The sequence below is a fragment of the Marmota flaviventris genome, chromosome 3 (genome assembly GCF_047511675.1).
Source record: "Marmota flaviventris isolate mMarFla1 chromosome 3, mMarFla1.hap1, whole genome shotgun sequence".
Taxonomy (NCBI): domain Eukaryota; kingdom Metazoa; phylum Chordata; class Mammalia; order Rodentia; family Sciuridae; genus Marmota; species Marmota flaviventris.
The window spans coordinates 67,159,940-67,184,268 of NC_092500.1; the positions used below are offsets into that span (position 1 = coordinate 67,159,940).

At 35.4% G+C, this 24,329-nt stretch overlaps 2 protein-coding genes across 4 annotated transcripts in view; one reads left to right on the top strand and one right to left on the bottom strand.

Moving 5' to 3' along the window:
• Positions 1-24,329, bottom strand: part of Spats2 (spermatogenesis associated serine rich 2) — a 109,355-nt gene that overhangs the window by 34,883 nt on the left and 50,143 nt on the right. For both annotated transcript variants that reach the window (XM_027949889.2, XM_071609892.1), the window contains one exon: positions 15,369-15,637. In XM_027949889.2, the coding sequence (XP_027805690.1) occupies positions 15,369-15,393 (25 nt within the window). In that variant the 5' untranslated portion in view covers positions 15,394-15,637. The remainder of the gene's footprint in view (positions 1-15,368; positions 15,638-24,329) is intronic.
• On the top strand, positions 13-16,988 carry LOC114103971 (histone deacetylase complex subunit SAP18-like). Of its 2 annotated transcripts, XM_071609893.1 has the most exons (2): positions 13-56; positions 16,379-16,988. In XM_071609893.1, exons 1-2 carry the CDS (start codon positions 32-34, stop codon positions 16,882-16,884), a joined length of 531 nt encoding a protein of 176 aa, XP_071465994.1. In that variant the 5' UTR covers positions 13-31; the 3' UTR covers positions 16,885-16,988. The 2 variants fall into 2 exon arrangements, with proteins under 2 accessions (XP_071465994.1, XP_034492752.1); XM_034636861.1 differs by lacking the exon at positions 13-56 and having other exon boundaries at positions 16,366-16,988.

A 24,329-nucleotide genomic window follows, 5' to 3' on the forward strand; every position in this document is an offset into this window, starting at 1 on the left:
GAAAGAAGAAGAAGGGACAAACATATTACACATGATTAAAATATACTGTATTTCAGGTAAGTACCTGAATTATATATAATTATATATTATTATAGGCCATGCCTATTACAGCAACTTGGGCGGCTGAGGCAAGAGGATTTCGAATTCAGGGCCAGCCTGGGCAACTTAGTGTGACCCTGTCTCAAAATAAAATTTTCAAAAAGGTTTGGCAATGTAGTTCAGTAGTGGAGCACCACTAGACTAGGTTCAATCCCCAGTACCACCTCCCTGGAAACATATATTTCATCTCTAAGATATAAGAGCCAAGACTGGCTGTTTTTTGCCTGTAAAACAATTAATAACAACTTAGTTGCTATTTGGCAAATCCTATTATATAGATAACTCATAACTAACATTTTGAGTTAAACTTATAAAATTTGATTTTAATAGAAAATGTACATATTGTGGAAACCAACAAATCCATCAGCTGTATTAGACTTTCCTGTAATCCCTGGTATCTTTATTTATTCTCCCTTAATTCAAAAAGCTCTCTAAAAATGATGCAAATAAATAGCTCCCATGGTAACATTTAATACTAAAGAATCTGAAAATGTGAGTGGGATGGAAGCTTCTATAACATTAATACACATGAGAGTAATTTCCATCTTCTAGACTTCGTCATGCACTTTCTATTCTTGGTCTAGTGAACTCCATGGGATACATTCTTGATAAAACAATGCACCCAGTTTTATATTACCAGAAATGTATCCAAGTTTACACTGAATAAAATAAAACTACCCAAGAAGCAATGTAAATAAAACAAAACACAAAAAAATCTCGGTGTGTTTACATTAGGGGAACACATGGTGATTAATTTTTTTTTAAATATAGATTTTAACTTCTCAGTATTTATAAAAAAGGATATCTGCAAATGTAATCAGTTTTCACCTGTGACTATATGATCAGTAAATGACCTGTTTTAACACTCTATAATTTTGATTTCTGGTGCCTCCCAACCCTAGTACTGGGGATCAAACCCAGGGGCTCACACATACTAAGTTAGTGCTCTACCACTTAGCTACAACCCAGATCTTTTTTACTTTGAGATGGGATCTTGCTAAATCACTCACACTAGCCTCAAATTTGTGGTCCTGCCTGAGCCTCCAGAGTAGCTGGATTATAGGTATGCACCAATGTACAGGCTAACAATTTTTTTTGCAATCCAACAAGATGCAATCCCAGAAAATGGTTAGAGTGCTTTTCAAATTCTAACATGCATACTTATCATCTAGGGATCTTATGCTAAAATGTAGTCTGTAATTCAACAATCTGGCCTGTGGCCTGAGAATTTTATTTACAGATGATATCAATAATACTGATCCCTGGTGGCTCAGTGGTAGCATGCTCGCCTAGCATGTGTGAGGCACTGGTTCGATCCTCAGCCCACATAAAAATAAAGACAATAAAGTCCATCAACAACTAAAAAATATATATATTTAAAAATAATAATACTGATCCCTGAACAGTTCTTGAAGTAGCTTGGGAGTTAAAATTTCAACAAAACAAATAGAAGTTCTGATAAAAGGAGTATGAAAAACACAGAAATAAGCTAGTACACTGTCCAAATTCTTTTGCTATTATTATAGATGTATTAATTAAGGCTTTTTTATATATAGTTTAATCTTTATCCTGTTTCCAAATAATTCCTAGTTGCTATGAAGATCAATAATTTATAAGTTAGATTAACAATAATCTTTTATTTGACCTAATTTTTTTGTTATTTTTAGATATACATGACAGTAGAGTGTATTTTGACACTAGAGTGTATACATATATGGAGTGTAACTTATTCTAACTGGGGTCCCATTCTTGTGCTTGTAACATGATGTGGCATTTCACTGGTCATATATTCATATTATGAACATAGGAAAGTTATATCTCATTCATTCTACTGTCTTTCTTATTTCTCTTCCCACTCCCTTCCCTTCAATCCCTTTTGTCTAAACCAATGAACTTCTACTATTCTTCCCTCCAACCCTTATTGTGTGATAGTATCAGCATATCAGGGAGAATGTTGAACCTTTGTTTTTTGGGGGATTGGCTTATTTCACTTAACATAATCTTCAATTCCATCCATTTACTGGCAAATGCCATAATTTCATTCTTCCTTTTGGCTGAGTAATATTCCATTGTGTATATATGCCACGTTTTCTTTACCATTCACCTAATTGGTTCCATAACTTAGCTGTTGTGAATTGAGCTGCTATAAACATTAATGTGACTGCATCACTATAGTATGCTGATTTTAAGTCCTCTGGGTATATACCAAGGAATGGGATAACAGGGTCAAATGGTGGTTCCATTCCAAGTTTCATGAAGAATCTCCATACTGCTTTCCAGAGTGTTTGCATCAATTTGCAGTATCTAGCAACATATGGATGTACCGGTTTCCCCACATCCTTACCAACATTTACTGTTACTTGTAGTCTTGATAATTGCTATTCTGACTGGAGTGAGATGAAATCTCAGTGTTGCTTTAATTTGTATTTCTTTTTTTAAAAAAATATTTTTTAGTTGTAGATGGACACAATACCTTTATTTATTTGTTTATTTTTATGTGGTGCCTCACACATGCTAGGCAAGCATGTTCCACCACTGAGCCACAAACCCAGCCCCTGCATTTCTCTTATTGCCAGAGATGTTGAACACTTTTTCATGTTTGTTGACTAATCGTATTTCTTCTTCTGTGACATTTTTTTTTTTTTTTTGGTGTTAAGATTTTTGAGGGCTGGGGATGTGGCTCAAGCGGTAGCGCGCTCGCCTGGCATGTGTGCGGCCCGGGTTCGATCCTCAGCACCACATTCAAAGAAAGATGTTGTGTCCGCCGAAAACTAAAAAATAAATACTAAAATTCTCTCTCTCTTAAAAAAAAAAAAAAAAGATTTTTGAGTTCTTTACATAACCTAGAGATTAATGCTCTAACTGAGGTGCATATGGCAAAGATTTTCTCCTTCTGTAGCTCTCTATTTAAGTTCTTAATTGATTTCTTTGCTGTGAAGAAGCTTTTTAGTTTGATACCATCCAATTTATTGATTCTTGATCTTACTTCTTGGGCTTTAGGAGTTTTGTGATTAACAACATTATTAAACCAGAAGTAGAATAAAGGACATGAATTGAGCTTATTCACTTCAAGAGAAACTACGCTAGCCAATTACCACTGAGCCTTCAACTAATTCAGCTCTAACCTCTGTTAATACTGGCAATTTTGAGATTGTCACTCAAATGAAAAAAAATTGGTTATATTTAATACAAACTCAGTATTTAAGCCTGAGTCTTCTAGGCTTATGACTACACAATAATTAACTGCCACTAATCTTTATCAATTGAATTGATACAGTATAGAAAGATCTTGTATAGCCAAAGTAAGATTTCAAACATTTTTAGAATCACTGTAGATAGGGCAAATGACTATAACTTGAATGTTAAAATGTACGCGTCCCTCCCCTAAAGATGGATCAATGAGCAGTGTGAGATTAAACAAAGATCATTAATAATCTATTTATTAGAGAATCAAATCACTAATCTCTTTTAGAGAAAGGAAGGGAAACTTAAAGCAAAGGAGTCTGTGTTTAAATAAACTATTATTTTTACTAGCCTCTTAAATATTATGTAATACTTTTTGTTTCTTTAACAGTACCCTAGATAACACAAAGTCCAAGGGGAAAAAAAAGGTAGTTCTGCACTAAGTTATTATCCAAAACAGATTAGACTAATACTAGAGTTTATTGGGAATACTAATTAGGATAATTAAAAATACATAAAGCAGCTATTTCAGCAGGGTCCTAGCAGGAAATGAATTCAAATTAAAATAATCTGGAGAGTCTAATAAAGTGACAACTTACAAAGATGCTAGTGCAGTACAACTGACATATTTGTGAATACTGTATATATTACTGTTTTGCTGGCTTCAAAAATCAGGTAAAGGGTGAGACATAGTGCCTCACCTAAGTGAATGCAAATAATCTCATAATGCCTCATCTAAGTGAATGCCTATAATCTCAGAGACTCAGGAGGCTGAGGCATAAGAATCGCAAATTCGAAACCAGCCTCAGCAACTTGGTGAGACCCTAAGCAATAAACGAAACCCTGTCTTTAAATAAAATGAATAAACAGGGCTGTAGATGTAGCTCAGTGGTAAAATACCACTGGGTTCAATCCCCACTACCAAAAAAAGAAAAAAGAAAAAAAATCAGATAAAGGTTGTTTCAAGACAGTCAGTATGACACAGAAATATATGAGCCTGATTATCTCATATATTAAATAAACTTTGGGTTTATTTTTATCTTGCTTGCAGTGCTGCCTTCAAATCCAAGACTTTCACATGCAAACACTCTACCACTGAGCTACATACCCAGCCCAGCTAAACCAACTTTGAATAGGTATCTTTTTAAAAAATTTTTTCTAGTTGTTGATGGACCTTTATTTTATTTATTTGTATGTGGTGTTGAGAATCGAACCCAGTGCCTTACGCATGCTAAGCAAGTGCGCTACCACTGAGCCACAACCCCTGCTCTTGAATAGCTATCTTGACAAGCTCTGAAACAGTCTAATTATGATAACTTATAATTTAATCTAAGGATAATATTGAATTTTTATAATTAATTTGGTCCAAAGTTATGATTATATTCATATCTAAGATGTCTGTTCATCAATAACAAAACTAAACAATTATTGGCAAGTATATGGGAAAAAACTGGAACCTTGGTATGTTGCTGATAGGAATGCAAAATAGCTTAGCCTCTATAGAAAGCCATATGGCAAGCGTGGGGATGTGGCTCTGCAGTATTGTACCTGCCTAGCATGCGCAAGGGCAAGGCCTGGGGTTCAATCCCCAGCACCACAAAACAAAACAAAACAAATAGAAATCCATATGGTGGTTCCTTAAATGATTAAACAAAAACTGCTGTATGATCTGGCAATTCCACTTTTAGGTACAGACTAAAGAACTGAAAGAAGAGAAATTCATATACTCATATACAGTGCTAGGCACTGAGGATACAATAGTGGACAAAACATCTATGGTTCCTGCTCATTAGGAGCAGTCTAGTGCAAGAGAGCAGTTAAAAAAAATATATTAACCATCTCAATATGATAGCAATTATGTATTAGTTTATCAAATTGTATAGTACTAAATATATATGATTGATTCCCACAATAACACTATTTAGAGAGGAGATTAAAAGCTTGACCACCTTGTTGACCATCTTGGGTCCTACCTTGAAAAGTTTAGCAGAGCTAATATTATGAACACACTATAAGACTCTCCAAAGTACATAAGTAAATTCAGTATGATTATTCATTAGCAAATTTCATGGAAAGGCCTGCTTACAGCAGACATAAGTATTGAGGGGATTCAACCCAGGCATGGAGTCTTAAGATTCTCATAAGGCTAGTAAATTTGTACCTTTGATTTGACAACTAAATGCCTATATGTTAGATTGCTTATCTTTTTTTTTGGGAGAGGGGTAGTTGTAGATGGACAGCATGCCTTTATTTACTTTTATATGGTGCTGAGGATCGAACTCAGTGCCTCACACGTGTGAGGCAAGCACTCTGCCACTGAGCTACAGCCCCAGTCCCATAGATCGCTTATCTTTTTTTCACTAATATAGATAATGGCAAACCATTCCCTCTGAAGTGAGGAAAAAGGTGGGATTATAATCCCTCTGAGAATACTCTCCTTTAATTTTCTGTTGATGAGAAAATCAGTTGTGGTACTATTCTTGTCCAAAGTCACACGGTAAGTCATAATGCAGATTCAAGAAGGAAGTCCAAGTTTTGTGTTGTACACTAGTGTTGTTATTCATCACATAAATTGATTCAATTTGCCGTTATTTCAACAGTACCTTGGCATATCATCTTTCTTCTAAAGATTTCAGATTCTCGCAGTAACTCATTGATTTTACTTATAGACACAAAGCAAGTTGGGTAACAATATTATTCATATTTAACCATAACCAAATAAAGGCCAGAAAAGGTAAGATGCAATTAAATGCAGGTAAAACCCAGAGATGAAGAAGCCTAGACGTTCAAGCAACGTGACAAGTGTGATTATCACTGATCATATTTTCTGTTATCAACTTCCTTTTAAAAATTAAAAAGTAGGGCTGGGGTCATAGCTCAGTGGTAGAGCGGTTGCCTAGCACGTGTGAAGCACAGGGTTTGATTCTCAGTACCTCATATAAATAAATAAAAAGATCCACTGACAACTAAAAAAAAAAATTAAAAAGTAACTAAAGAGCAGAGCCTTGTGTCAACTTTTGCAGAAGTGGTATCTCATGAACAATTAAATGAACTGAAGATGTTGTCCAATACTTTTTTTTTTCCTTGAGAGAGAGAGAGATAGATATTTTTAATATTTATTTTTTTAGTTTTCGGCAGTCACAACATCTTGGTATCTGGTGCTGAGGATCGAGCGCGCTACTGCTTGAGCCACATCCCCAGCCCCTATTGTCCAATACTTGACCATGAAAGAAAGTGACCAATCTGGAATTGCTTTTTCTTATTCCAACCTGGAGAAAAATCTATGTAAGTCATTTAATAAAAATTACAAGAAGTGCTGGGTGCAGTGGCACATAACTGTAATCCCAAAGTTTCAAGAAACTGAGGTAGAAGAATCACAAGTTCAAGGCCAGCCTCAGCAGTTTAGTGAGGCCCTAAGCAACTTAAAAATCCTATCTAAAAATAAAATAAAAGAGGTTGGGGATATACCCTTGGGTTCAATCCTCAGTTAAACACACACACACACACACACACACACACACACGGAAGAATTATTTCTTCATGGGCTCTAATGGGAAATATGGGTTATTCTATATAAATATGAATGCAAGGAAAATAAAGTTACTGTCACAGTAACCACTGGCTAATGCCTAGAGTGTATTCAGTACTTCAAAACTAAAGATGTCACCAACTTTAATTTCACAGGTATAATTCTTACGGTTTTGGTAAGAATAAGATATTTAGGACAAAGGGAACATATAAATAATGTGGAAGCAGGCTTGAAAGTGGAGTACACGAAAGATGGGAAATTTAGAACAACTATGTCAAAATGCCATTCTGTAAGACTTCTAAATCTGCTCAAACAGCAACTACTATTATTACCACTAGTACTATTCTAATTACTACTGTGTGTTATTGTAGCCTTCCAAAATGCTAACACTTTCATATATTTAATTCTTCCAAAGCAACTTAAAAACCTTTATCTTTGCTGCCAACTACCAAACACACACAACCTCTCAGTGGGCTGTAAGCATTAGATTTGTCTCATCAACTGATTTTCCTACCCATTTCAGATGACAACTGTGGCTCACATGTTCAGAAAATCTCCACACTTAAATTACCAATCTAAGTATGTATTCAGTGAAAAAAGGCAACTTTTTACCTTCCTGTTTAAATTTTTTCTTTGCTCCTTTGCTTAATCAATCACATTCTGAATAATACTGTTTCTGTCATTTTAAGACAAAACACTTACTCTGGGGAAGTCTCAAACTTCTAGAATGAGTTCTGATTTTTTCAGGTACTACTTGATGGAAAAAGGTCAGGGTTTTTATTAAGGAGAGAGAAGCAATTAAATCCTTATTTTTTCCACTTGGTTTTCCCAAGTTTCTGACAGGTACACAGAATAAGCTTTTATTTTTTTAATTCCAAGAAATCTTGAGGGCCTCATTGTTTAAAAGGTTTGCTTGCTCCAATGATAATATTGTCAATTCCCCCAAGACTGGTGATTGGGTAAAAAAAAGTCAGTCCACCTTCTACAAACTCTCTTAGTAATACCCTCTAGAGCATAGCCAGCAGGCAATGATATTGATTGAGTGCCCAATCTCTTCTGTTTCAATGTCATCTCTCATTAGTCTGGAATTAGTTCTCCAATAACAAAATTAAATGCACAGTTTTAATAAATATTTCTTTCCTACTTCTCACTGTCCTTTAGATTCTTGAGAATTCTACCAACCATACCAGGAAAGAAATTCAATTCTCCAGTACTATAGATAGAACCCAGGGTCACACACACGCTAATCCAGTAAGTCAAAATATTAAAGCCTTTAGGAACTAGTATTCTACAAAATGTTGAATATTTCCTTCCCTCTACCCACTCTATATCCCTTGCTTTGAAGTACAGAAATGAATAGGTCAATCCTAATCATATATTCTGCTCCAAGAAAATAACCTTTCTCAGAAAACTACAAACAGCACTGAAAAAAAATCTGTCACTCTTTAATCATTAACCTTTGTGCAAACGAGAATTAAATCTGTGAGCTTTTTATCTCTTAAACTGATTTATGGATCAATAATCTCAGTTTTAAATATTTTTGTATCCAAATAGTTGTCACACTATGACAGCTTTAATTGTTAAGGTTAAGAGACACTATTTAAGAAGAGACACTTGTTTAGGGGCTGGGGTTGTGGCTCAGTGGTACAACACTCACCTTGCGCATGTGAGGCACTGGGTTTGATCTTTGGCAACACATAAAAATAAATAAATAAAAATAAAGGTATTGTGTCACCTACAACTAAAAAAATTTTTTTTTTAAAAAGGAGAGACACTTGTTTAAACCCATTCTGCCCCAATAAAATGTTCACTAATATAAAATATAGTCTAACTGAATGCAGTGGCACACCTATAATCCTAGTTACTCAAAAAGTTGAAGCAAGAGAATCACAAATTCAAGGATAGCATGGGTAATTCAGTCAGACTTGGCTCAAAATAAAATTTTTTAAAAGGTTGGGGGCTGGGGGCTGGGTGGTACAGTGCTTGCCTAACATGCATGAGGCCCTGAGTTTGATCCTCAGTACTGTCAAATAAATAAGTAAATACAGTATATATACACAAAGTATTACAGTTGGCAATTTATCTTTAAACAAACATTCAAGTAAATCTAATCTACTAATCAGGTCAAGAACTAAAACACTGCTAGCACCCCTGAAATCTTGCCCCTTCTCAATCATCACCTCCTCCTATATGCCAAAGGTAACCATTTCCAGACTTTCACTTCCTTTCTTTATATTTGACACTACTTAAGAACATATCTCTAAGTGCTACAATTTTGTTTTACCTTTATTTATAAAACAATTTTATATTCATTTCATTTTTAGTATGTGGCTTATTTTCTCAACACTGTATTTGTTGATTCTTACAGGTTAATGTGGCTTGTTCATCTTCATCGCTGAATAATATTTCATTGCATGATTATGCCATTATTTATCTATTCTGCTAGTGATAGACAGTTGGGTTGCTTCCAGTTTTTGGCTAAAACAAACAATGTTGTTTCGAATATTGTTGTAAAAGTGTTCTGGTATACCTAGAAATAAGTTTCTGTTGAATATAAGAACAGAACTATTATGTGCGTATCCTTCAAATTTACTGCACAATGTCAAACAGTTTTTCAAAGAAGTGACACCAGTGTAGATGCTCACTAGCAGTGTTTCAGAGTTTGTTGTTCCACATAATCTTGGTATTGTTAATCTTTTAAATTTTATTCAATACTCTTTTAGAGTAATAGTATCACATTATAGTTTCGATTTCAGTCGTTTCTAAATGAGAATGAGCACCTTTATATATGTTATTAGACATCTGGATACTGTTTCCTGACAAAACCTACTTTTGCCCAGTTTTTAAAAGGGGAACTGTAGGGGCTGGGATTGTAGCTCAGCGGGAGAGCGCTCCCCTAGCAAGGGCAGGACCCGGGTTCAATTCTCAGCACCACATAAAAATAAAGGCATTGTTTTGTGTCCATCTACAAAAAAGATTCTCTCTCTCTCTCTCTCTAAAAAATAAATAAATAAATAAATGGGGAACTTTTTTTCTCATTGATTTGTAGTTTTTCTGTAATACAAGTTTCATCTCCCGTTCTGTAACTTGCTTTCTAGCTCTTTAATTGTGCCTTTTGATGAACAGTTTTTAATTTCAATGGTAATAATGTACTGACATTATTTTTTATATTTTTATATATTTTTTTTTGTGGTACTGGAATCCAAAGGCCACTTCTCCCTAAACCATACACCCAACTCCCCTGTCCTTTATTTTGAAAAGTAAGGGTCTTGCTAATTGCCTAGGCTGGCCCCAAACTTGCAATCCTCCTGTTGCTGGAATTACAGTCGTAAACCGTCATGCCCAGGTCTGACATTAATTCTTTTCCTCTCCTTTATGGTTAGTAGTTTTTATATCTTATTTCAGAATTTTTTCCCAGTGGGGCATAGTGTCATCCCAGCAGACAGGAAGATCAGAAGTTTAGCAAGACTTGCAATTTAGCAAGACCTTTTCTCAAAACCTGAAAGGGGGCTGGTAATGTAGTAGCTCAATAGTAGAGTGACCCTGAGTTTAATCCCCAGTACTGCAGTCAATCAGTCACTAAATAAATTAATCTTGTCTTGAGATAACGTCAGAAACTTCCTTCAATTTAAACCACTGGGAGAAAGCACAAACCTTGAAAACATTACACTAAATGAAAGAAGCCAGACATAAAAATTATATTGTGGGGGCTGAGGTTGTGGCTCAGTGGTAGAATGCTCGCCTAGTACATGTGAGGCACTGTGTTTGATTCTTAGCACCACATAAAAATGAAATAAAGATACTGTGTCTACCTACAACTAAAAAATAAATATTAAAAAAAAACCAAGCATGTGTGAGGCACTGGGTTCAATCTCAGCATCACATAAAAATAGACAGATAGATAGATAGTTAGATAGATAGATAGAGGTGCTGTGTCCATCTATAACTAAAAAAAAAAAATTTAAAACTATAATGTATTATTCTGAGTATGTAAAATTTTTAGAAAAGACAAAACTAAAGAGATAAAAGGAAGATCAATGTTTATCTGGAGTTGGAATAGGGAACAGAAATTAGTCACAAACAGGTTAAGAGAAAACTTAGGAGGTATGAAGAAAGTGTTTGAAAATAGAATTATAGTAGGGCCTGGGGATATAGCTCAGTGGCAGAGTAGGCCCTGGGTTTGATCCCTAGCACTGAAAAAAAAAAAAAAATTGCTTTGAAGGCTACACAACCACAAATATTTACTAAAAATAATACAACTGTAGGGTAGGGGCTGGGGTTGTGGCTCAGTGGTAGAACACTCACCTAGCACGTGAGAAGCACTGGGTTCAATCCTCAGCACCACATAAAAATAAATAAATAAAAAATAAAGGTATTGTGTCCAACTACAACTAAAAAATGTTTTTAAAAATAATAAAACTGTATATGGGTAAATTTACAATCTTTTGTTTTTCCTTTTGAGGTCCTAGGGGCTGAACCCAAGGGTACTTTACCACTGAGCCACATTCCTAGTGCTTTTTTTTTTTGCTTTTTTTCTCTTTGGTACTGGGGATTGAACTTGGGAGCACTACTCAACCATTGAGCCACATCCCCAGCCCTTTTTGTATTTTATTTAGAAACATTATCTCACTGAGTTGCTTAGTGCTTCAATTTTGCTGAAGCAAGCTTTGAACTTGCAATCCTCCTGCCTCAGCTTCCCAAGTTGCTAAGATTATAGGTGTGTGCCACCATTCCTAGCTAAAAGAGTTTCTAAACATTTTTCATTTCCATATGCACTATTCCATTTTACAGAAAGAATTAGTGCAGGACCAGACACCAAGAACTACTGATCTGGTTGTTAGCTGAAAGGCCTGCAGCAATAAAGAGTTGTAACTAAAACTGACTTAGGCCATTCAAGGGTAACTCCACTAAATATTTCATGAAATAAAGAATTTACAAGTATTACTGACAAAAGGATAAGATAGAAACATGGTCTGGGGCTGGGGATGTGGCTCAAACGGCAGCGCGCTTGCCTGGAATGCGTGCTGCCCGGGTTCGATCCTCAGCATCACATACAAACAAAAATGTTGTGACCGCGGAAAACTGAAAAATAAATATTTAAAAAATTCTCTCTCTCTCTCTCTTAAAAAAAAAAGAAAGAAAGAAAGAAACATGGTCTGTGGTTGAGTAAAAACAAAAATAATTACAAGATGAGGCTGTAAATAAGATGCTACCAGAGAACAACTAGCATAGCACCTTTTTAATACACTACTATATAATTAAATTATAGAATCATTATAAATTATTTGAACCAATAAAACACGACGAAGCAATGAAAATTTTAACTGACATGAACTTTTTTTTTTTTTTTTTTTACACAATGCCTTTATTTTTATGTGGTGCTGAGGATCGAACCCGGGTCCCGCCCATGCTAGGCGAGCACTCTACCGCTGAGCCATAATCCCAGCCCCTGACATAAACTTTTGTACCTTGTACTTTTTTAATTCATGTTCTGCAAATCAACTATATGTATAGATTTGTTTCAGAGAAAGTCCTAACAACAGATAAACTTCATGTTGTTTCTAACTAAATATAAATCTAGGCTAAGTTCAACCAAAACTGGTTAAGCACTAATGCCTATTATATAATTTAAAATGTAAATTCATTTTATAGCAGATACTAATCACAAAAAGCAATATAGTTTTTCAAAGCTCTGGCAAAACACAGACATGAAGTAAAGACTCTAGTTTTTAAAAGGTCAAAGCAATCTACTAAAGTTAAGTTTTTAAGGAAAAAACAAATGTAAACTTTTTACATGAAGTTATTTGATTTTCAAATCCAGAATCTTATTTTTATTATAGTATTTCTTATTTGCAGGATGAAAACAGATGTTTAACATTTCAAGCAAAACTGAGAAAAAAAACACCAAACTGGATCGTGTTGACTAAAAAGAAACAAACTTGGATTATAAAAAATTTTTCAGCCAAAGTACATGTATGAAGTCTCGAATTGGGTGTCAACATACTTTACATATAAACAGAGATATGAAAAATTTTGATATATATGTGTAATAAGAATTGCAATGCAAAAAAAACCCAACAAAATACATGTATAAAGGCGTGAATTGGCATAAACATACTCTATATACAAAGATATGAAAAACTGTACTCTATATGTGTAATAAGAATTGTAATGCATTCTGCTGTCGAGTATTTAAAAGAATTTTAAAAAAATTTTTTTTCAGGGCTGGGGCTATAGCACAGTGGCAAACCACTTGCCTGGCATGTGTGATGCCCTGGGTTCAATCGTTAGCACCACATAAAAATAAACAAATAAAGGTATGCTGTCCACATACAAATATATATATATATATATATATATATATATATATTTTTTTTTTTTTTTTTTTTTTTTTTTTTTTTTTCAGATTATGAATCTCATTCTAGGACTGGTGTTGTGGCTGAGTGGTAGAGCACTTGCTTTGCATGGGTGAGGCCCTGGGTTCAATCCTCAGCACTACATAAAAATAAGTAAATAATAAAGATATTATATAAATAAATAAATTTCATTCCATGGAATAGTCACGCTTCTTTAATAATCTGACCATTCCTTTGAGCTCATTCTTTTTTTTTTTTTTTTGGTACCAGGGACTGAACCAGGGATGCTTAAACACTGAGCCACATCTCTATCCCTTTTACCTATTTTATTTAGATACAGGGTCTTGCTGAGTTGCTGAGGCTAGTTTTGAACTCACTATTCTCCTACCTTAGCCTCCAGAGCCACTGGGATTATAGGTGTGTGCTACCATGTCCAGCCTTTCTTTGAGCTCAGATTTTTTTTTTTTTTTTTAAGATTTACTATATAATGAAACTAAGGCTTTTAAAACCATAAGCGATTCTAATATATTATTTATATTATTTTCTTTTTTCTTGGTACCAGGGATTAAACACAGTGGTGCTTAACCACTAAGCCACTTCCCCAGCCAGTTTTATTTATTTGTTTGTTTGTTTGTTTGTTTTGAAACAGGGTCTCCCTAAGTTGCTCAAGGCCTTGGTAAGTTGCTGAGGCTGGCTTTGAACTTGCGATCCTCCTGCCTCAGCCTCCCAAGCTGCTGAGAAGAGTGTACCACTGTGCCCAGAATAGTATATTATTTTCTTATAAGGAGGTTTTTAAATTGCCAAGTCAAAATGAATTTCCTTCATATTTAACACATGAGATCTAAATCTATGAAGTTTTGTTTGGAATTAAAGAACACTGAGCCAGGTGTAGTGGTGCATACCTATAATCCCAGAGACTCAGCAAGTTGAGGCAGGAGGATGGCAAGTTCAAGGCCATTTAGCAAGGTTCTAAGCAACTTAGCTAGATCCTGTCTCAAAATAAATAGTGCTGGGGATATAGCCTAGAGGTAAAGCACCTCTGGGTTCATTCCTTAGAACAACCACAACAAACAAAACACACAACAACAACAACATACAAAAAAAAAAGAAAAAAACCACAATAAAGAACATTAACTTTAAATTGAAAATTCTAATGCAGGAGGCTGAGGCAGGAAGATCACAAGTTCAAGGCCAGCCTCAGCAACTTAGTGATATACTGTCTCAAAATTAAAAATAAAAAAGGATTGGGGATGTAGCTCAGTGGTATAGTACTCCTGGGTTCAGTATCAATAATTAGTTAGTTAATTAATCAATTGGGGGGAGGTAAAGATACCTATGTGGTCATTCTTTTTTTAAAATTTTATTTATTTTTGGTTGTAGTTGGGTACAATATCTTTATTTATTCATTTTTATGTGGTGCTGAGAATCGAACTCAGGGTCTCACACATGCTAGACAAGTGCTGTACCAGTGAGCCACATCCGTGCCCTACAGTCATTCTAGTTATGTACAATAGATGTAGCACTATTGCTGAATTTGTCCTTTTCAATTTTTGCAGCTTCTCTAGGAAAGTTGAAAAAAGTTTTACAGAGCCTTTGTTGTCCTTCTCTTCATTATAACTACTTTTGATACTTCCTTACTCTTTGCATCTTTTATTTTACTTTAAAATAAAAGAAGGCTAGAGAAGCTAGAGTAGCAATCCTGGAAGGAAAAATAAAGAAGGAACCAAAAACTGGAAGCAAATTACTCTTATTCCATTTCCTTTCTTTGGGAATACAGAACGTCTTGCAGGAAGTCATCTCCTACCGTATCTCCCTAACATATGTTCACTCTCCAAATACGCACCATCAGGTTGCATTTGGCTTTCCTGAAAGTTTATTACAATTTGCTAAGTGTGTATAAATAAAAAAGCAATTGCTACACAAATTAATTCTCAGACTAGTAATACACAAAACTACTATAACCTAATATCCACAAATACTTGCAAAATCATTTGAAACACATTTTTAAAAGAATAGTTTTTAAATACATACATATAAACGGGGATCACTGATCCACAACTACTTTCTTTCCTTTTTTTTTTAATGTGGTACTGGAGATCAAATCCAGGTCCTTACACATGCTAGGCAAGTTCTCTGCCACTGGGCTATATCTCTAACCCACTATAATTCTTTTAACAATTTATGCTCACATGAAATCTTACCCTTCTGGCTTTGTTTCCTAGACATTGCAGTTTCTTTGATTTCAAAAACTACAGATGAAAAGTTTTTTTTTTTTGCCTTTTCCAGGCTCTGAGATTATCTCTGATTTTAGAGTGGGCAACAGAAGACTAGAGTTAGAAGCGATAAACACAAAAATCTTGGTTGTATGAAATTCTGTTCACTAGCTGTTAATCGCCTTTCCTTCAGTTGTATCAACTTCTTGTCAGGAAGTATCATTGCAGATAGTCATGGCTCTTTTTCCAGAGAGATTCTAAAGGGAAAAATACAAAAACACATTTACCATTCGAGTAATGTCTATGTGAAATTTCTAAGCAATGTCCACAGGTTTTATTTTTCTCTACTATTTTTTAAGTGCTCTATAAAGAATGTACATGTTGAAAAGCACTATTTTTCTCAAGAAATCAGTCTTTGAATCAGATCATATTAGTTTAGAAAGCATGTTTTATTTTTTTTTAAATTTTTTTAATAGTTGTAGATAGACAGAATGCCTTTATTTTATTTGTTTTATTTTTAATGTGGTGCTAAGGAATGAACCCAGTGCTTTACACATGCTAGGCAAGTGTTCTGCCGCTGAGCTACAGCCCCAGCCCATATTTTCTTTATCTTCTTTTGTATCTGCCTCAAATATTTCATCCTCATCACTACTTCACAAACTAAAATATTACCTTTTATCACTCCCTAAGATTTTACCACCTGATCTTCCTATCCAAATCAAGGGACTTTTCTCTTTCCCTAGAATTTAGCTTCTCAGGTTTCTCAGCTTAAATATAGCTGCAAGAAACTTGGGTGGTGCAAGTTGGGGAAAGTGCAAAACGATTTTAATATGGAAAATCAAAATGTGACTAGTTGGGCTGGGGATGGGCTCAAGCGGTAGTGCGCTCGCCTGTCATGAGTGCGGCCCGGTTGGATTCTCAGCACCACATACAAACAAAGATGTTGTGTCCGCGGAAAACATTAAAAAATTCTCTCTCGGTGCTCATGCTCACTGCAGGGGTCGGAGGTCGGGGCGAGCGTCTTGGGGGCCGAAGAAGGAAGATGGCGGTGGAATCGCGCGTAACCCAGGAGGAAATTAAGAAAGAGCAAGAGAAGCCAATTGACCTCAAGAAGACATGCCCGCTGCTGTTGCGAGTCTTCACCACCAATAACGGCTGCCACCACCAAATGGATGAATTCTCCCGCGGAAACGTACCCTCCAGCAAGCTGCAGATCTATACTTGGATGGATGCAACTTTGAAAGAACTAACTAGTTTAGTAAAAGAAGTCTACCCAGAAGCTAGAAAGAAGGGAACACACTTCAATTTTGCGATTGTTTTTATGGATCTTAAAAGACCTGGCTATCGAGTTAAGGAGATTGGCAGCACCATGTCTGGCAGAAAAGGGACTGACGATTCCATGACCTTGCAGTCGCAGAAGTTCCAGATAGGCGATTATTTGGACATAGCCATTACCCCTCCAAATCGAGCACCGCCTCCTTCAGGGCGTATGAGACCATATTAAATTTTATTTACTATCTCTCAAATTTATTTTTCAGCCAGTTATGTAAAATAAACTTACATACTCTTTCCTCCCCTGATTTTTGCCATTAAGCCTTTAAATTCTAAACAAATGTAATGCATCTATTTAGGAGTTAGATTTGGATATACTATGGGTATGGATATTAATAGAAAGTCTGTATGTTTCACGCCTCTGTAAAATATGAAGAAAAGTACTCTTAGCATTATGTGTACAACTGTTAAATATATATGTACAATCAGTCTGAATGTGAAAGTCAATGGAGGCATGGGAATAGGGTTTTATCTCTTATATGAAGTTTATACCAAGGCAGGCGGCTATTCCCAAAGGTGAAGAATAAAAATACTGAGATTATGAAATTTAGCATGAGTTTGGGCTGTAGACTAGAGTATGCAGTTAGAAAAATGACCTATGACAATGAGGCAGCAGAGGCTTTTTGGAATGGTATGAGCTTCGACAAGTTGAAGGAATTATGTTGGAAGACATGGCCTGCCTTGGTTTGGGTGCTAAAGAATAGTGTTATGGTGAGGATTTATATGCTTTAAAATGGAGGCTAGGACATTTTGAAGGCAGGAGCCAATATCTTTAAGATCTGAAAAACTGAGAAAGGGACAAAAAAAGAACCTCTTACACATCCTGTGCTGGGGACTAGTGTATGATTTGAGAGGCATTATAACACAGTGATTAAGACCAATGTACAAAGCATTTAAATTCTGATTGTACCAGTAGCTCTGCAACCTTAGATGAATTACTTGAATCAAGTGTGTGTGTGTGGGGGGGGTGGCTGGTGGTGGTTTTTAATGGAGACACTAGTCTATAGGGTTATGAAAAGTTAAAAAAAAGACCTAGGATAGTGCTTGGTGGATTAGAAACAATAAATACTGGTTATTAGCCAAAAAAAAAAATAACTTAGTTAAAACTGGAAAATTATCTTAATGCATTGTTTGATTCTCATTTTGAAGTTTATGAACTAGATAACAATGTGTAGAAACCCTAATTATTTTTAGTCTGACAGTAGAAAATTGAAATCTCCAAATGATAAAAGTGCTAAAAATGTGCAAGTAGTCTCAGTAAAGTGAGTTTTATCTTGTGCATACAAAATAATCATTTAAAATCTGATTCTGTCAAATTGGTGTCCCTGTTACAGTGAGTCCACAATTTCAGATGACTAGATCTTAGTGGTTCTTTGCTGTAGCTTACTCCAAACCCTTGGCTTATATATTCATTCAGACTACATGAACCTGAGTTACTAACCTTTTGGAGAATAGCCATGATTATCTTCCTGTTTGTGAGGCATGAAAGGGGGGATGATTTACTATTTAGATCCAAAGGGTGGGAACCACATTAAGGACCTTCAGAAGCCAATTTTTTCATATGGTGTGATCTCTTATCTTACAAGGGCTCTCCTGTTAATTCATGTTATTTTCTCACTAGTTTTAAAATAAAGTGGTTTAGCTGGTTTGCCCAATTCTATTCTTTGTTGATTCCAACATGAAATTTTTCCTTTAAAGATTTCAGTCTTTTCGGGGCTAGGGATGTATGTGGCTCAGTGGTGGAGCACTTGCCTAGCAAGTGTGAGGCACTGGGTTCAATCCTTAGCATCACATAAAAATAAGTAAATAAAGATATTGTGTCCATCTACAACTAAAAAATATTTTTAAAAATTCAGTTTTCTACCAAAAGCATAAAGTTCAAGAATATGCAGTGAGTTTGTTATTGGCTATACTAAGAATCAAGGCTTAGCCCTTGTTTTCCTTTGACTTTGCTAAAAAGGTATGGTTTTAAGTAGTAACTGAGCTATTTTCTCAGAAATAGAAGTGGTTACCATTACAGCATCTTTCTCAGTTCTTTAGTGTCTTTCCTAACTGCCGCAATTGCTTATAGGTTTTCAGAGTTGAAATTTTTCCTTTAGAACGTGTGAATTACAGTACGCGACATTGCCCATGTCTTTTCAGTGTCTAAAACTGGAATGGTTATGCCCATGCTCATTGACTCAGGTAGTGTTTCAGAGATCAGTTGTGTGTGTGTGCATACATGTGCATGTGAAGGGCAAGTATGAGTGGGGGGAGAAAAAGCGATTAAACTGTTAGGCCACGTTGAAAAAATTTTAAACTCTTGTTATTCTTTAATAAAGAGCCAAACTCAGCCAAAAAAAAAAAAAATTCTCTCTCTCTCTTTAAAAAAAAAAAAATATGATTAGTCAATACTGGAGGAAGCTTCTCTAAGTTGTAAAAATATAAAATCTATTTTTCTTTATTACTAAACTTTTTTGGGGGGTGGGGGGTACCCCAACCCTTTATCAAGGGATTGAATTCAGGAGCACTCAACCACTGAGCCACATCCCCAGCCCTCTTTTGTATATATTTTAATATTTTTTAGTATTTATTTTTTAGTTGTAGTTGACATAATACCTTTATTTTACTTATTTATTTTTATGTGGTACTGGGGATCGAACCCAGGGCCTTACACGTGCTAGGTGAGCATTCTTCTGCTGAGCTACAACCCCAGGCCCCCTATTTTGTATTTTATTTAGAGACAGAGTCTCACTGAGTTTTTTAGCTCCTCACTTTTGCTGAGGCTGGCTTTGAACTATCGATCCTCCTGCCTCAGCCTCCCAAGCCACTGGGATTATAGGAATATGCCACCGCACTCAGCTTACTAAACATTTTTAAAATTTTTTAGGTGTAGATGAAAATAATTATACCATTTATTTACTTTTATATGGTGCTGAGGATCGAACCTATTGCCTCACATGTGCTAGGCAAATACTCTACCACTGAGCCACAACTCCAGCCCCCATATTACTAAACATTTTAAAGATCCTTCTCAAAAATTTCTGGGTATAGAAAGAATAATTAGGATCACTGAACTCATATAAACTAGAAAATAAACATTAAATACTGAACAAAAAGAAAGCAAATTGCAAAGTTAAAGAAAAACTGAAAAACACCACTGATTATAGATCTAATAAAAAGGTAGAAATGCTAAGCAACAGATGAAATAGAATGAATAGAATGAAAAAGAGCAGAAAAAAGAGATTAAAACAATTAGAAGATAATGTTAAAGCACCCACAAAAAATGATCCAATATAAGATAACTCAAATCTAATATAAGAACTCAAAAATTATGACTCAATAAAGGTAATGGAAGAGGATTCACAGACAATATGTAGGAAAATTCCTTGAAATAAAAAAGACCTGAATCCGTTTGCTCCCAATCACCTCCAGTTCATCAGAAGAAATGCTGTGTTCTACCTTTAAAACACACCCAGAACTAGATCACTTCTCACCTTCACTGCTACTACCCCTAAGTCACAATCATCACTCACCTGCACTACTGAATCAGAATGATAATAGCCTCCTAACTGGCATCCTGAGTCTTCTGCCACCTTTGGCTTCTATTTCACTATGGTGGCTTTTAAAATTATAAGACAGATTATAAGCAACTCTGCTGCTCAAGGCTCATTTCATTAAAATTAAAAGCCAAAGTCCTTAGAATGGCCTTAATGGTCTTATCAAATGTACCTCTCTGCCTCCATTTTCCCTTACCTTTTTGATCCCCTGTCCTACTACCCTTCCCTGAACTGAGATAATTCACTGAAGCCATACTAATCCCTTTATCATCCCTTTTATACTCTAGATATATTTATACCCTGGGGTCCTTAAAGCTTTCCCTCTTCCAGGAATACTGTTCCCCTAGATATTGACATGGAATATCTTCTTGTCTTCAAACTTTTTTCAAAAATTACTATCTCTATAGTTTTTCACAAGAAACCACTGAATCTGGGATAAAAACAATGGGAGTCTATGGTGTTGTTATCAGAGGATTTTGTAACACACACCCTCAAGTCAGTAGGAAAGGTAGTTTCACCAAGGTGAGGAAAGTCATGAAAACCCCACCAAAAAAAAAAAAAAAAAAAGCCTTCTGGTTTTCACAGTGCTGGGGATGGAACCCAGAACATCAGGTATGCTAAGCAAGCACTAAGCTGCATCCCCAGATCCCCGTTCAAATGATTTTTGACAAAGGCACCAAAAGCATTTCAGTGGGGAAAGAAGTCTTTTCAACTAGATGTCTTAATGAATAAAAATGAACTTAGACCTTTACCTTAATCCATATACAAAATTTGGCTCAAAATGGATCATAAACCCAACTGTAATATTCCTAGAAAATGCACTGGAAAAAAAACAACATCATCAACAACAAACTTCAAAACACAACCATATAATCAATAAAATGAAAAAAAAAATGGAAAAACTGGAGTTGTTAAAAATTTTAAGACTTCTCATACTTTAAAATGTGCATTATCACATATAAGAATTACCTCAAAATTACCTCAATTTGCAAAACAATTTTATATTTATTTATAATATAAAGAATTACCTCAAAATGAAAACAAATGAAAAGACTCTCAAAGAGTTATTTGCATACCCATGTTCATTATACATTAGTCACAATAACCAAATGGTGGAAGCAATCTAAATGTCTACTGACAGATGATGGATAAATAAAATGTGGTACATACACATAATAAAATATTATTCAACTTTTTTTTTTTTTTTTTTTTTTTTTTGGTACCAGAAGTTGAACCCAGAGGTATTTAACTACTAAGCCACAGTCTCAGTCCTTTTAATTTTGAGACAGGGTCTCACTAAGTTGCTGAGGCTGGCTTTGAACTAGAGACCCTCCTGCCTCAGCCTCCCAAGTTGCTGGGATTACACACACACACACCACCACATCCAGCCATTCAACCTTTTTGGGGAGTACTGGGGACTGAACTCAGAGGCACTTAACCACTGAACCACATCTCCAGCCTTATTTTGTGTTTTATTTAAGACAGGGTCTCACTGAGTTGCTTAGGCCCTTGCTTTTGCTAAGGTTGGCTTTGAACTTGCGATCCTCCTGGCTCAGTATCCTGAGCGTGCACCATGGCACTCAGTCCATTAGCCCTTTAAAGAAAAGAAATTCTGGTCTGGGGCTGTAGCTCAGTGGCAGAGCACTTGCCTAGTGTGTGTGAGGCACTGGGTTCTATCCTTAGCACCATATAAAAAACTAAATAAATAAAGGCATGCTATCCATCTACAACTACTAATTTAAAAAAAAAAAGAAAAGAAATTCTATGTACGTTACAAGATAGTTAAATTTAAAGGACATTATAAGAAGTTAAATAAGCCATTCACAGAAAAACAAACGCTCTAAGATTCTACTTACATGAGATTTGACTAATCCAGTCAAATTCATAAAAACAAAAAGTAGAATCAAATGGTAGTGGCTGGGGGTTGACAGAAAAGGGAGAATTATTGCTTAATGAGTTTCAGTTTTGCAAGATAAAAGAACTCTGGACATGAAAGGTGGTGACAGCTGCATAACAATATAACTGTGCATCAATATAACTGAACTATACATCTAAAAATAGTTAAGATGGCAAAATAAAATTTTTTAAATAGATAGTATTATTATGTCTCATTCAGCCTGGTCCAAAACTCCTAGGCTCAGATGATTCTCCTGCTTCAACCTCCTGAGTATCTGGGACTATAGGGGAATGCTACCACATCTGGCCTAGATGGTAAATTTATATCATGTGTATTTAACCACAATTTTTAAATTTCCTAATCATCTTAAAATTAATCAAAGACCCAAATGTAAAAGCTAAAACTATATAAAATGCTTAGAAAAAAAAAGGGGGGGACAAATCTTTATACCATTGATGAAGCAATAGTTCATTAGACATGCCTAAAATACAAGCAACAAAAGAAAAAATAAATTAATTGGATTTCATCAAAATTAAAACCAACCCTTTAGCTGGGCACAGTGGCACACACCTATAATCCCAGTGGCTCAGAAGGCTGAGACAGGAGGATCAAGAGTTCAAAGCCAGCCTCAGCCAATGGCAAGGCACTAAGCAACTCAGTGAGACCCTGTCTCTAAATAAAATACAAAATAGGGCTGGGGATGTGGCTCAGTGGCCAAGTGCCCCTGAGTTCAATCCCTGGTACTCACCACCACCACCCAAAAATTAAAAACTTCTGTGCATCAAAGGACAGCATCAAGAAGGTAAAAAGAGGCTGGGTGTGGAGGTACACACCTGTAATCTCAGCGGCTCAGGAGGCTGAGGCACGAGGATTGTGAGTTCAAAGCCAGCCTCACCAACTTAGTGAAGTCCTAAACAACTCAGCAAGACCCTGTCACTAAATAAAATATATAAAAGGTCAGGGGATGTGGCTTAGTGGCTAAGCAACCCTGGGTTCAATCCCTGGTACAAAGAAAAAAAAGTTTAAAAAAAGCCAACAGAAGAGAGGGAGAAAAATATATGAAAATCATACATTAGATAAGGAACTTGTATCCAGAATATATACAATATACAAAATACTCTTAGGATTCAAGATTAAAAACACAAATAGGGAAATGTAGCTCAGTGGTAGTGTTTGCATGAGGCCCTGGGTTCAATCCCCATATCACCAAAACATAAATATAACAAATAAAATGAAAAAGACAAATCACCCAATTTTAAAGATTAGACAGTGAAATGTATAAATGGCCAATAGATACCTGAAAAGATGCTTGATATATTAGTCATTAGGGAAATGCAAATCAAAACCAAAATAGGATACCACTTTAAACCTACAAGGATAGCTATAATTTTAATTCTATAAATAAGCAACAAAAAATAACAAGTTATGTTTAGTCAAAGTTGTCCTCACTAAATAAAATATATAAAAGGTCAAGGGATGTGGCTTAAATAGTCACAAATTAAGTGACTATTATGCATATTTTTTCCAAATTTCAGTAATAGATCCCCAACAGCCAAAGTAATCGTGAAAAAGAATGAAGGTAGAGGCCTCACATTTCCTGATTTCAAAACATATTATAAAACCATTGTTACCAAAACTAGTATTTATGGTATTAGCATAAGACCAATGAAACAAAATAAAAAGCTTGGAAATAAATCGTTGTAAACATGGCCAAAAGATCTTCAACAGGGTACCAACACCATTTAATGGGGAAAGAATCATCTCTTCAACACAAATAGTTCCAAGAAAACTGAACATATGCCTGAACTTGGACCCTACTCTAATCTATATATAAAAATTAATCTGAAAATAGTGATAATTTAAGTTCTTCCTTTCCTATTTTTATGCCTTTAATTTCTTTCGTCTGTCTAATTGCTCTGGCCAGTGTTTCGAGAACTATATTGAATAGAAGTGGTGATAGAGGGCATCCCTGTCTTGTTCCAGATTTTAGGGGGAATGCCTTCAATTTTTCTCCATTGAGAATGATGCTAGCCTGAGGCTTAGCATAGATAGCTTTTACAATGTCGAGGTAAGTTCCTGTTATCCCTAGTTTTTCTAATGTTTTGAACATAAAGGGATGCTGTACTTTGTCGAATGCTTTTTCTGCGTCTATTGAGATGATCATATGGTTCTTATTTTTAA